The sequence below is a fragment of the Gracilinanus agilis genome, chromosome 4, assembly GCF_016433145.1.
Source record: "Gracilinanus agilis isolate LMUSP501 chromosome 4, AgileGrace, whole genome shotgun sequence".
Classification (NCBI taxonomy): Eukaryota; Metazoa; Chordata; class Mammalia; order Didelphimorphia; family Didelphidae; genus Gracilinanus; species Gracilinanus agilis.
In genome coordinates, this window is record NC_058133.1 from 67741132 (window position 1) to 67755562 (window position 14431).

A 14431-nucleotide genomic window follows, 5' to 3' on the forward strand; every position below is an offset into this window, starting at 1 on the left:
TGTCACCAGCTCCCTAGGGTCCAATTAACAGCTCTGTGCAAACCACTCCTAAATATGCCTATATGCCTGGCCCTAGTCTCTCTCCTAAACTCCAGTCCTGTACCAACTAACTGCCTATTTCAAACCGGATGTTCCTTAGACAACAATAAGCCTAAAATAGAACTCTTTATCCTTCCTCCAAAACCCCCTCCTCTCCTGAACTTCCTTATTATTGTTGAAGACAAGACTATCCTCCAAGTCAACCAGTTTATAAACTTCAGTGTTATCCTCACCTCCTTATTCCGCCTAACTTCAAATATCTAATGAGTTGCCAAATCTTACCATGTAGACTTCCACAACATCTTTTTTATCCATTCCCTTCTCTTTACTGACATAACCAATACTCTATTTCAAGCTCTCTTCAGCTCTCACCTAGATTACTGCATTAGCCTTCCAACTGTTTTCAACGACTCAAGCCTCTCCCACTGTCCACACAGCTGCCAAAGTGATTTTTCCCAAAGCACAGGCCTAAGTCATTACCTACTCAATAAACCTTAATTATTTCCTATTACCTCTAGGGCCAAATACAAATTTTTGATATTTAAAGCTCTTCTTCACTGGAACCCTTCCTATTTTTCCAGCTTCCTTATACATCACTCCCTTCTTCACACGCACAGTTCAGTCACAGTAACTTGCTGTTCTTCACAAGAGACTGCTACATCCCTTGTCCCTCTCTCTGTCTCTATGCTTTTACACTGGCTGTCCCTCACTTCTGGGAAAATTCTCACTCTTCAGCTCCACAATAGAATTCTTGACTTCCCTGAAGACTTAAGTTCAAATGACACCTTTTGTAGGAGGCATCCCCCACTTCTTCTGGTCTCCAGTAATTATTACAAGGATTATTTTTTTGCTTTTTTTTTTCATCCCTAGCACACAGCAACTAGATTTAACTCAAATACTATCTCAATGACAAGGACAAGAGTCACTTTGTTACATGTATTATTGTGGAGAGCATTAAAATGTGCAAGTGAAGTCACAGATAGATGATAAATTTTAAATCAATATCAGACTATATCAGATGCAAATTTTTTGGACAAAATACAACATTCATATTCCTATTAAAAAACATTTGAAAGCAGAGATAATAAATGAATTTTTTCTCAGAATGTTAAAGAAGCATCTACCTAAAACCATCAGCAATCATTTGTAATGGGAATTAGTTAGAAACCTTCCCAATGAGATTAGGAGTGAAACAAAAATTTCTATTATCACCAACATCATTCAATATTGTATTAGAAACACAAGTAATAACAATAAGAAAAAGAAATGGAAGGAATCAGAATGGGCAAAGAGGTAATAAAACTATGTTTTCTTAGGAATATGATAGCATACATGGAAAATTCTAGATATTCAACTAAAAATTAGTTGAAACAATCAATTTTAGCAAAGTAGCAGTATATAAAATAAACATGCATAAATCATCAGCATTTCTACAAATCACTAACAAAGTCCTTCAATAAAAAATGGTGATACATCATTAAAAAAAAAACAAAAATAGACTAAAATACCTGTGAGTACCTGCCAAAACCCAGGAATAAAAAAGTCAGATTTAAATAGTTGGAAAAATATTAATCCTTCATAGGTGGGCAGAGTCAATATAATTAAAATGATAATCCTACCTAATGTATTCAACGCTATCGCTATCCCAATTACCAAAAAATTATTTAATTTAGTTAGAAAAAATAAAGGAAAGAGGTCTAGCAGTACCAGATTTTAAACTGTATTTTTTAGTTATTGTTTTTTTTTAAACCCTTGTACTTTGGTGTATTGTCTCATAGGTGGAAGATTGGTAAGGGTGGGCAATGGGGGTCAAGTGACTTGCCCAGGGTCACACAGCTGGGAAGTGGCTGAGGCCGGGTTTGAACCTAGGACCTCCTGTCTCTAGGCCTGACTCTCACTCCACTGAGCTACCCAGCTGCCCTAAACTGTATTTTTAAAGCAGTAATTATCAAAACTAACTGGGGGGAAGGGTGGGGGAAGGGGTGGGGTTTGCTAGGTAGCAGAGTGGATAGAGAGCCAGGCCTGGAGTCCAGAGGACCTGGGTTCAAATTTGGTCCAGATACTTCCTAGCTGTATGACTCTGGGTAAGTCTCTTAACCCCAACTGTCTAGCCCTTGCTGCTCTTCTGATTTAGAATTGATACTAAGACTGAAGGTAAAGATTTTTTTTTTTAATTTTTTAAAATGACCCATAATGTCTTAGAATGGATACTAAATATCAGAAGTGTCTTAAGTTACATAAAACTGACTTATTTGAGTCTGCCTCTCTATCCACTGAGCCACCTAGCCACTCAAGGTAAGGGCTTAAAAAAAAAACAAACAACTATCTGGTACTGGCAAAGAAATAGAAAGGTAGAACAGTGGAACAGAATAGACATACAACAAACAATAGTAAAGATTACAGTAACCTTGTTTTTGACAAAAGTAAAAATCCAGGTTTTGGGGATAAGAATTCACTATTTGGTAAAAATTGTTAGGAACACTGGAAAGCAGTCTGGCAAGGTATAAACCAATATCTTACATCATTGACCAATATAAGATCAAAATGAATACATGACCTAGATATAAAGGGAGATGTCATAAGCAGTTTAGAAGAACATGAAACATATTACCTACTATATGGTAGTAGAAGAAGTTGTGAATAAAGAGATAAAGAGCACTTGTAAGATGTAAAATGGATAATTTTGAACACATTAAATTAAAAAGCAAAATTGAGAAGGAAAGCAGAAAATTGGGGGGAAACTTATAGTTTGTTGGATAGAGGTCTCATATCTCAAATATATAAAGAACTTTTGCCAGATTTTTTAAGAATATGAACCATTTCCCAAGTGTAAATGTTCAAAAGATAAGAACAATTATTGGATGAAGATCAAAGCTATATATATATATATATATATAATATATATATATATATAGCCATATCAAAAAATGCTCTAGATCATTACTGATTAAATACAAATCAAAACAACTCTGAGATATCATCTCAGACTGGCAAAAATGATAAAATGGCAAAATGCCAGATGTTGGAGTGAATGTGGAAAAATGGGGACACTAATACACTGTTGCTGGAACTATGAACTGATCCAACCATTTTGGGGATCAATTTGGAATTATGCCCAAAGAGTTATAAAATCGAATATATACCCTTTGACCCAGCAACACCACTGTTAGGTCTATTTCCTAAAATGATCACAGAAAAAGAAAAAGAACTCATATATTCTAAAATATTTTATGCAGCTTGCTTTGTGGTGGCAAAGAACTGGAAATCAAGGGGATACTCATCAATTGGGGAATGGTTGAACAAGTTGTAGCATATAATTTTGATTAAATACTACTGCATGGTGAAATGATGAGGTTAATTTTTTTTAAATGGAGAGGCCTGAAATTATAAAAAGCAAAATGAGTAGAACCAAGAGAACATTATACACAGCATTTTGTTTGAAGAATAATTGTGAATGTCTACCTCCAAAGAAAACTGATATATAGAAACGTGCATGATATATTGTATATACATATATATTTAGGGATGGGGAAGGTCAAATGATGCCTTCTCAAGTGCAGGGAGGAGTAAGATACAAAAGAACTTTAATGTAACAAATAAATGAATTTAAACTAAAAAAAATGAAATTGAATAAAGCATAAAAAAGTATACTGAGAAATAAGTTAACTATACTTGTCAAAATGAAAATATCAAATTTTTGTAAATCACAAGATTAAAAACATAAAAAATAGATTGTAGTATAGATCGAGAACTGGAAGGCACACAACTAAAAATTTACAAATTAAGTGGAAAATTAAAACCACTCAGCTATCTACCCATTCTATTTAGTCATTAATGCTATATATGTGAAAAAAGTATATACAATTATGTCTCATACCTGTACAAGAAATGCTGCAGGATCTCGTTGTGTTCCTTTCATTCCTGAGAGAGTGGAGAAAATCACTTTGAAATTGAAATCTTCTCCCACTTCCACAGCCAGTCCTTTTTGCTTTTCAGCAGCAATGAAAGACTTCAGAAGACAAGAGTACTCGTTAAGATTAGTGTAGGAGAACTTATACATGGGAGTCAGCGTATATAAGGTCCACTGTTTATGCAGAAGAAATGCAATCCTTTGTGGGTCAACGTTTTCCTAAAACCAAGATAGACATCAAGTTTTAAAGAATTTAAGTAGAAATTTAACCTCAGTATTTAAGACTCTATGTATTCTAATCCAAGGATAGCCTGTGGTTTCTGAAGAATACAGATGGCATTTTAGCACTCCCTATCATGGGTACCTCTTTTCTATCTTCTCATTCTCCTTTCTTTTACCTTTCCCACTGTTCCCTGTTTTCCTCATTAGTACAGAGTAGATGCTCATCAGAGAATGGTATTCTCCTCTGTTTATACCCTAGCTCTATCCTTTTATACCCACAAATCCAACTTGGTATCAATAGGGCTAATTCTTAGCTATACTTAGAGACGATTAATAAGAAAGATGTATGCAACCAAATTCTTGGTTCTCAATTGTGTCATATGTAGGATAAATTTTGTAACTAACCACCAGCTTGAACTTTTTTTTAATCCTTACATTTCTGTCTTATTTGTTAAAATTCCCAGGCATCTAAAGAAATCATCATTTGACAAAAAGATATACTATGTATAAAACTATGCCTTGCTTGTTTCTATTTATCAGTCCTTTCTCTGGAGGTAGACATACACAAGTCATTCTTCAATTACTGTTTTTTGATCTCACTGTTCAGACTATAAGTAGCTTCCCTTTCCTATCTTATAATAACTCAGACCCTTCGTTTAACAAAGCCAACTGTATGCCAGCCTTTGCTAAAATCCTTTGTTCCTTTATTCTCACCAATTGTGCCTTGCTATAAACTCCAACTCAGATTATTCCCATTATTCAGCTCCTCACCCACTACTTACATATAGCTGAACAAAGCTGCAGGAAATCATACAAATGTACTGGTGGGTTTAAATTTATGTTATTTAATTTCAATTGGGGTCTCACTGACTCTTTACCATTTGCCTACAAACATGCCCGAGTCTCTCCCACTCTTAAAAACAAAAATGTACACCTTGTTCCCACTTCCCTAAGCTAACCTACTCTATCTCTCCTTTCTCAGATGAACTACTAGAAAAAGCTGTCTACATTCACTGCCTCTATGTCATCTGCTCTCACTCTTCTCAGCTCTTTACCAACCAGCTTTCATCATTCAAGTGAACCTGCCCTTTCCAAAGTCTCTCATGATCTCCCAACTGCCAACATGATAGTCTTTTCTCAAGTCTTTATCCTTCTGATCTCCCTATGCCCAGCATAGGGCAGTTTATTATTCTCCTCTACTGAACGTTCTTTCCTCTCTGGGTTTTCATAACGCTGCTTCTTTCTTAATTCTCCTACCCGGTCATTTCTTCTCAGGATCCCTTTATTATCCGTGTCATGTCCTCTAACTGTGAGTATGACCCAAAGCTCTGTCCTGGGCCATCTCCTCTTGTCCCTCTGTGCTCTTTGGTGATCTTATTAGATTACCTATGTCTAATTATTGTGACTATACTAATGATATTTATTTCTTGCCTTTCTCCTGAGCTCCAGTAACACATCATTCAATACTTTTGCTTCAAACTTACAACTCTCTCAAATTTTCCTTTTTTTTTTATTGTCAAGGACATTACCATCCTTCCAGTAAGTAAGGACACAATCTCAGTGTTGTCCTAGACTCCTAATTCTTCCTCACCTCATCTATCTAATTATTGGCAAATTGTGTTGTGTATTCCTCCAAATATTTCTTAAATCTGTCCCCTTCTCTCACTCTCCACTCTAATTCAGGCCTTTACCTAGACCTACTACAATGCTGCCTTCACAATGGTTCCTTGCCTTGTTCCTATGTCCTACTTTGTCCTCTGCACAGGGACCAAAGATGAATTTAAGTATAAGTCTAACCATATTCTAATAACTTCTTCAATAAAATATGAACTGTTCTGTTGTGCATTTTAAGCCTTTTGCAACCTATCTCCAACATACACTTCTACTCAAATGACCATGATTGCTATACACTGTGGGGTTCGGCCAAACTGGCCTCCTCACTGTTCCTTAGACATGAAACTCCAACACCCGCCTCCTGACCATTCTTAGACTGCATTTGCCCCTTACCTCCATCCCTTAGAATCCTTGGTTTTCTTCAGAATTCAGTCCTGGAGGCATCTCTTTCACGAAGCCTTTCCCGATGCTCCCAGGTGCTAGTGCCCTTCCCACAAAAATCACCTTTTTCCATTCTCTATTTCCTCACTTAGTCTGGTCACACTGTAAGTCTCCTAAGGGCAGGGAATATTTTTTCCCTTTTATCTTTGGATGTTCGGTCTTACACGGTGCTTTGTACAAAATAAATGCTTAAAAAGTGTTTGTGGGGGGGGCAGCTGGGTAGCTCAGTGGATTGAGAGCCAGGCCTAGAGACGGGAGGTCCTAGATTCAAATCCGGCCTTAGACACTTCCCAGCTGTGTGACCCTGGGCAAATCACTTGACCCCCATTGCCTACCCTTACCACTCTTTCACCTATAAGTCAATACGGAGAAGTTATGGGTTTAAAATAATTTTTTAAAAAAAGTGTTTGTGGGTTCACTGATGTTTCTGGTCAATTATTCAAGTTCAAGACTAGAACACCTTGGACTGGGTTACCAGGCAGATGATCAGTAGGGCCTAGAGTAGAAAGAACCTGCTGGAAAAAGATAGTAGGCCCTGACAATGAAAGGTTCTTCAAATGATGACAGTACCAGGGACTGTTAGAAGGTAAAATGCATTCATAGCCAGGCCTAGAGATGGGAGGTCCTGGATTCAAATCTAGTCTCAGTTACTTCCTAGTTGTATGACTCTGGGCAAGTCACTTAACCCCCGTTGCCTAGTCCTTACTACCCTTCTGCCTTAGAACCAATATAAAGTATTCATCCTAAGACAGAAGACAACATCTCTGAGTTGCTGTGAATGAACTATTTTGTAAACTTTAAAGCACTATATAAATGTGAGCTATTGCCAGCAGATTACCTATTTTTGTGCACAGAAAGCCATGAAACTATTAAGACCTGAAGAAGTTACAATATACAATGGTCTAAAGAAACCAAGCTGATATGAAAACCATGGATCCCCTGAAGTAAGAAATAAAGGCAGCCACATAAAGCTTACTTGCAATGGTGAACACTCAGGAATTTTCCTCCGAAACGGTGTCTGACCAAATGAAGTATGCTTTCTGACTGATTCTAGATGTCTGTGGAAAGGGCTGGCATCTGTAAAATAATCCCTAAGTCTTGGAGGTACCCTGTGATTTGGAGTGAATTCTGGCACATCCGATGAGTCCATAACTATACAAAATGAAAAAAAAATTAAGATTTTAGACATTAAAACAGCAATGCATTTATACAAAATCAGTAACTACTAATATATATATGTGTGTGTGTGTAACTATGTGTGAGTATGTATGTACATATATACACTCACACATATAAGAATCTAAGTACAATAAGGACCCCTTATCTGTAGCTTCAGTTTCTGTGTTTTCAATTAGCCAAAGTCAACCCTAAGCACTAGAAGTCCACCTATGGCAGTAGTCTCTTCTGCTTCCACTTTTCCTTTTTTAGGGTTTTTTTTTGAGGGGTTAGAGGGTGGGAAAAGGTTTCCGAAAGCCAAGCTAAGGGGCAGGAAAGGGGACAGAGAGCACATATATATGGGGAAAAGCAGGCATTTTCTTAAAGCCTTGGTTTCATTCATCTAAGATAAGTCTTGGAATATATCCCTCATAGATACAGCACCTATATATATATATATATACTAGCAATTTCCTATTATATACTTAAAATCAGAACCTTGGAGATAACGGATACCTTAGTAACAAACCCTACCTGAATAATAAAATTCTTCCACAGTGCCTCCAACATGCAATCTAGATAGAATTTCAGCCAAGACCATATAGGTCCCATATACCTACTTCAACAAAAACCTGAAATTCAAGCAAAACTGACTGATAATCCAGAAAACCAATGTGAGGGGGCAGCTGGGTAGATTGAGAGCCAGACCTAGAGATGAGAGGTCCTGGGTTCAAATCTGGCCTTAGACATTTCCCAGCTGTGTGACTCTGGGCAAGTCATTTAACCCCCCCTTGCCTAGTCCTTACCACTCTTCTGCCTTGGAACCAATACACAATATTGACTCCAAGATGGAAGGTAAGGNTATATATATATATCTACTAGCAATTTCCTATTATATACTTAAAATCAGAACCTTGGAGATAACGGATACCTTAGTAACAAACCCTACCTGAATAATAAAATTCTTCCACAGTGCCTCCAACATGCAATCTAGATAGAATTTCAGCCAAGACCATATAGGTCCCATATACCTACTTCAACAAAAACCTGAAATTCAAGCAAAACTGACTGATAATCCAGAAAACCAATGTGAGGGGGCAGCTGGGTAGATTGAGAGCCAGACCTAGAGATGAGAGGTCCTGGGTTCAAATCTGGCCTTAGACACTTCCCAGCTGTGTGACTCTGGGCAAGTCACTTAACCCCCCCTTGCCTAGTCCTTACCACTCTTCTGCCTTGGAACCAATACACAATATTGACTCCAAGATGGAAGGTAAGGGGTTAAAAATTTTTTTTAAATTTAAAAAAAAAGGGGGAGCAGCTGGATGGCTCAGTGGATTGAGAGCCAGGCCAGAGACAGGAGGTCCTAGGTTCAAATCTGGCCTCAGACACTTCCTAGCTGTGTGACCCTGGGCAAGTTACTTAACCCCCACTGCCTAGCCATGTAATAAATAAAATTAATATAGAAGGATATATATAAAAAATATTAGGGTTTAAAATTTTTTTTAATTAAAAAAAAAAAACCAATATGAAAATACAGATTTCTTCCACTCCAAAACTGCACAAAAAGTTAGCCAGAAGCCCTTGAACAGAGCAAATTGGGCCACCAGCAGAACAAGATCCAGCACAGCCAAACCCAATCTTCAAATGCTATCAGGATGGTCAGGAGCCAGTAAAAGACAGCAACCAGAATAAGCACTCACACTAGGACAAGTAAAAACTCAGGGTCCCTGAGATCCCTAGTGCCAGTGCCCTGAAATATCAGAGAGGGCCTAAAGACCCACAACTCAGTACCTCCAAGAAGGAGATGGGATGGGGCACTAACCCTGGGATTTGGAAGTCTCCTCGGAGAATATCAAACAGACAGTTAATGTAAAAGAATTTTAAAATAACTAAACTTAAAAAAAAAAAAAAAGAATAACTACACTACCTGGAAGCCATTATTAAAAAAATTAAGGGATACTATATATCAAGAAATCATAATTAAAAATATAAATGAATTGGAACCAGAAGGCAAAGAAAGACAATCTACTAATCCATCTCCTGAAAAAAACTCCAAAAGTTTGACCCTAAGAATGTTAGAGACAAAATCCAGGGCTCTCATTTTTGAAGGAAAAACACTCTGAGCATCCAGAAAGAAGTAGTTCAAATACTAAAGTACTATAGGGAGGATCCTACAAGACATGACAGTTTCTACTAAACATGGAAGGCAATAATGGAATACAATATTGGAAAAGACAAAAAGATACATATAATCAAGAATGAATCTTAAAAATGGGGAACATGAGGAACAAAAAAAAAAAAATAGGGACTGGAAACAGTTAGGTGGCTCCATGGATGGGGGGTCAGGCCTAGAGAAAATGGAAGGGGCTGCATGATGTATTAGGGAAAAATCTCTATTGAGGAGAAGAAACAAATGTTCCTACAGAATTTAAGGACTTCAAAGGGTACTGAATGATAAAATAAGAAAAAAACATAAGTCCTGGGGTTTAATAGGTTCTATTCTAAGGGTTTTTAGAGAGAAAAGAGAATGGAGAAAGGAATAAGAATTTATATAGTACGTAATATGTGTCAGGCACTGTGACGAAAACTTTTATATCTATTGATCAAAACAATCTTCTGAGATAGGTGATATTATTATTCCTACTTTATAGTTGATGAAAATAGGCAAATAAAGGTTAAATGACTTGCCCTAGTGTATATCTGAGATTAGATTTGAACTCATCTCTTCCTGATTGCAGGCCTGAAACTCTTTCTGCTGCACTATTTGCCTCAAATGGAGGGTAAAAGAATACACCAATGTAAATAAGAGGAAGGAGTAGAAATTTCTATTTCTTAAAAAAAAAGAAGGAATGGAAGAGTGGGGCTTTTTCTGAAATAAAATAGGGTTGAACACACACACGCTCTCACACAAATATAACAAACTAAACAGTGAAACAAACAGGTGAGGGCCATGGGAAGGTTAATACCTGAAAGGGAACAGCTGCAAGGCTAAACAATTTCCTGATCCTGAAGGAGAAGGGAAAACTAAAAAGGGGGAGATGAAGGGAAAAAGAACTAGAATCTAAGGAAAAACCTTACATTATTACTTCTTCCTTTTTTTTTTAAACCCTTACCTTCTGTCTTAGAATCAATAAAATGTATTGGTTCTGAGGCAAAAGAGCAGTAAAGGCTAGGCAGTGGGGGGTTAAGTGACTTGCCCAGGGTCACAGAGCTAGGAAGTGTTTATGGTCAGATTTGAACCTAGGATCTCCTGTCTTCTAGGCCTGGCTCTTAATCCACTGAGCCACCCAGCTGCTCCCCCTTACACTACTTCTAAGCAATGGGAGGCTATCTTAACAAATTGTGGTATGTGAATATAACAGAAAATTATTATGCTGTAAGAAACAACAAAAGAGGTGATTTCAGAGAACTGATGACAAAAGTGGGGGGTGGGAGGAAACAAACAGCCTCCGAAACATCAAAATGTGAAGAGAACAGAAGGAAGTATAGAAAAGGAGAATAGTTTTAAGGTGTGGAATTTATTTTATACTTTTTAAAAAAATCAAATAGTATGAATTAGATTCGTGGTTTCAAGAAGAATTCTGTTTTCTACTGTTTATAATATGTCTGTTTGTTTTAGTGTTTAAATTAGCAAAAGAAAAAAAAATTTAATGAGTAACCTTGGATATATTGGAAACTTAACATCTTAAAAACTAATTTTATCTCCTCCAATTCCCAAGCTAACTCTATCAGCTGTCCACCATCAGTTGCATCATCATTCTCTATGTTTTGACAAATTTAATCATCACTCTTCCATTTCTTTCATTACCTATATTCAATCACCATCTTTTTTTTATTAAAGGCAAAAACTATTTAAGTCTTTATAATCCCAGTGGCTAGAATAGTGTATGTGCTCAATTAATGTCTGCTGAATTTAATTTTTCTTTTAAAATGTCTTAAGAAATGATGACCAGCTTTGTGGTGGCAAAAAATTGGAAAATGAGGGGGTATCCATCAATTGAAGAATGGCTGAATAAATTATGGTATCTGATGGTGATGGAATATTATTGTGCTGAAAGGAATGAACTGGAGGAATTCCATGTGAACTGGAACAACCTCCAGAAATTGATGCAGAGTGAAAGGAGCAGAACCAAAAGGACGTTATACACAGAGACTGAAATATTGTGGTACAATCGATTGTAATAGACTTCTCTACTAGCAGCAATGCAATGGTCCAGGACAATTCAGAGGAATTTATGAGAAGTAATGCCATCCACATCCAGAAAAAACTATGGGAAAATAAATGCAAAAGGAAAACATATAATCCATCACATGGTTAGATGGGGATATGATTAGGGTTTTGATGTTAAAAGATCACTCTACTGCAAACACAAATAACATGGAAATGGGTTTTGAACAATGATATATGTATAACCCAGTGGAACTGCTTGTCTGCTCTGGGAGGATGGAGGAAAAAGAGGGGAAGGAGGGAATCATGAATCATGTAAGTATGGGAAAATGTCCTAAATAAAAAAAGGAAGAAAAAAAAAAAAGAAATGATAAGCAGGAGGCAGGCAGGTGGCTGAGTGAAAGGTGGGGGGTGGGGGTGGGAAGCAGGCCTGGAGACAGGAGGTCCTGGGTTCAAATCTGATGTCAGATACTTCCTAGCTGTGTGACCGGACAAATCATTTAATCCCAATCGCCTACTTCTTACTCTTCTTTTTTAAAGATATTTTATTTTCCCAATTGCCAATAATGACAGTTTTCAAAATATGTTTTCTGAAATTATAAGATCCAAATTATCTCCCTCCCTTCCTGCCCCACTTCCAGAGATGGTAAGCAATTTGATCCACATTATCGTCATGCAAAATATACTTCCACATTGGTCATTGTTTAAGACAATGCTCATATAAAACCAAATCCCCAAAATAAAACCGTAAACTAACATGAAAAATAGCATGCTTTGATCTGCATTCCAACCCCTTTCTTTCTCTGGAGGTGGATAGCATTCTTTGTCATAAGTCCTTCAGAACTGTCCTGGATCACTCTATTGCTGAAAGTAGCTAAGTCTATCACAGTTGATCATTCCACAATATTGCTATTACTGTGTACAATGTTCTCCTGATTCTGCTTATTTTGTTCTGCATCAGTTCACATATATATTTCCAGTTTTTTTCTGAAATTATCCTGCTCATTATTTCTCATAGCACAATAGTATTCCATCACCATTTACCACAATCTCTTCAGCCTTTCCCCAACTGATGGACATCCCTGAATTTCCAATTCTTTGCCACCACAAAAAAAAAAAAAAAGCTGCAATAAATATTTTTGTACAAGTAATCCTCTCCCGTTTTTTTTTTATGACATCTTTGAAACAGACCAGTAGTGGTATTACAGGATCAAAGCATATGCATATTTCTATAGCTTTTTGGGCATAGTTCCAAATTGTCCTCCAGAATGGTTGGATCAGTTCACAACTCCACCAACAATGCATTGATGTCCCAATTTTGTCACATCCCCTCCAACATTTATCCTTCTTCGTTACTGTCATATTGGCCAATCTGTGGTGAGGTGGTACCTCATAGTTGTTTTAATTTGCATTTCTATAATCAAGTGGAATTTCAAACATATTCATGACTATTGATAGCTTTGATTTCATCTCAAAACTGCTTGTTCATATCCTTTTACCATTTGTCAATCACCTTACCACTTTTTCTTTTTTTTTTTTTTTTTTTGCTTTGGACTGATAGTATGTTTAAAAAAGGATGAGAAAGATGAGCAGGATGCTTTAAGAAAAACTTGGAAAGACTTATACGAATTGATTGAAACAAAGTGAAGAGAAACAGAAGACCCTTGTATACAATAAGAGCAACATTGTAACAATGATCAAGTGAAAGACTTAACTACTCCAATCAAGACAATTCCAAAACACCAATAATGAAAAATTCTATCTAACTTCAGAGGAATTCTGAGTACAGATTGAAGTATTTTTTAATTTTCTTTATATTTCTTGCATTTCTTTCTTTTTTTTTTTTTTGGTAATATGGCTAATATGGAAATGTTTAGCATTACTTTACATGCATTATTGACACCACATTGCTTGCCTTCTCAATGGGTTGGAGAGGATTTCAAATTTGAACTCAAAATTTAGAAAGGAAGGAAGAAGGAAAAGAGGGAGGAAGGGTTTGTAGACTTATTTAACCTTTATAACCCAAGCCAATAAAATTCCAGGCACATAGAAAACATTTTACATATGTTCCTCAGATCAAATTGAATGTTGACAATTCCATATTTTGGATATAGTTGATGTAGAGATTTGTTTTGCTTCAATAGGCTAACTTGTTTCAAGGAAAAGTGTTTTTTTTTTAATTTCCTTTTTGTGGAGAGAAGAAACTATAAGGAGAAGGGGAAAGTATTAGCAATGTGAAAAGAAAAAAAAAGAACATTAATAAAACATTTTTAAATGCACAAAAGTAAACAGAAAGATTTAGAAATATTGACAAGACAGCACTGAATGTAGTACATACTTAAAAAAATAAAAACAAGCTATAAATAATAGATATGTTTCATAGACAATCCTCTTTCTGTTCTTTGTATATGAAAATGTTCATATTTGTTGCTGTTCATCAAGTTGAAAATAAAATTTTTTTCAATATAAAAATGTACATTAAAGAGCTATATGGGGTCCAGAAAACAGGAAAGGGTATTAATAACTAGAGGGGCACAGAAAAGATAAAATTTGAGTTGAGATAGGGTTTAAAGGATGGGTAAGAATTTAATGGGTGAATATGGAGGAAAGAATGACATTCCACGTATCACTTATGTAAATGTAGTCTGGCAACTAATTCCTTCAGGTACTCTAAGAACTGCTACTTAAGACCCAGAAAAGAACATTCTTGCCACCAAAGTCCTTGGCACAGTCAAATAGTTCAACATCAAAAACTGACATGCTTTTATGGAAGGAAATAAAGAAGTAGCAACATCTGCTTTACTGCTTCACTCTAAGGATCATAGGATTTTCGCATCTGATTTACAACTGATTGTTGTCTTCCTTTTAAGAATGAGAGTTCC

At 36.4% G+C, this 14431-nt stretch overlaps 1 protein-coding gene across 1 annotated transcript in view; it reads right to left on the reverse strand.

The window, feature by feature from the left end:
* Positions 1 to 14431, reverse strand: part of CENPL (centromere protein L) — a 31254-nt gene that overhangs the window by 15468 nt on the left and 1355 nt on the right. The window contains exons 2-3 of the mRNA XM_044674477.1: positions 7203 to 7378; positions 3917 to 4168 (exon numbers count right to left, since the gene is read on the reverse strand). Coding sequence (XP_044530412.1) covers positions 3917 to 4168; positions 7203 to 7376 — 426 coding nt within the window. The 5' untranslated portion in view covers positions 7377 to 7378. The remainder of the gene's footprint in view (positions 1 to 3916; positions 4169 to 7202; positions 7379 to 14431) is intronic.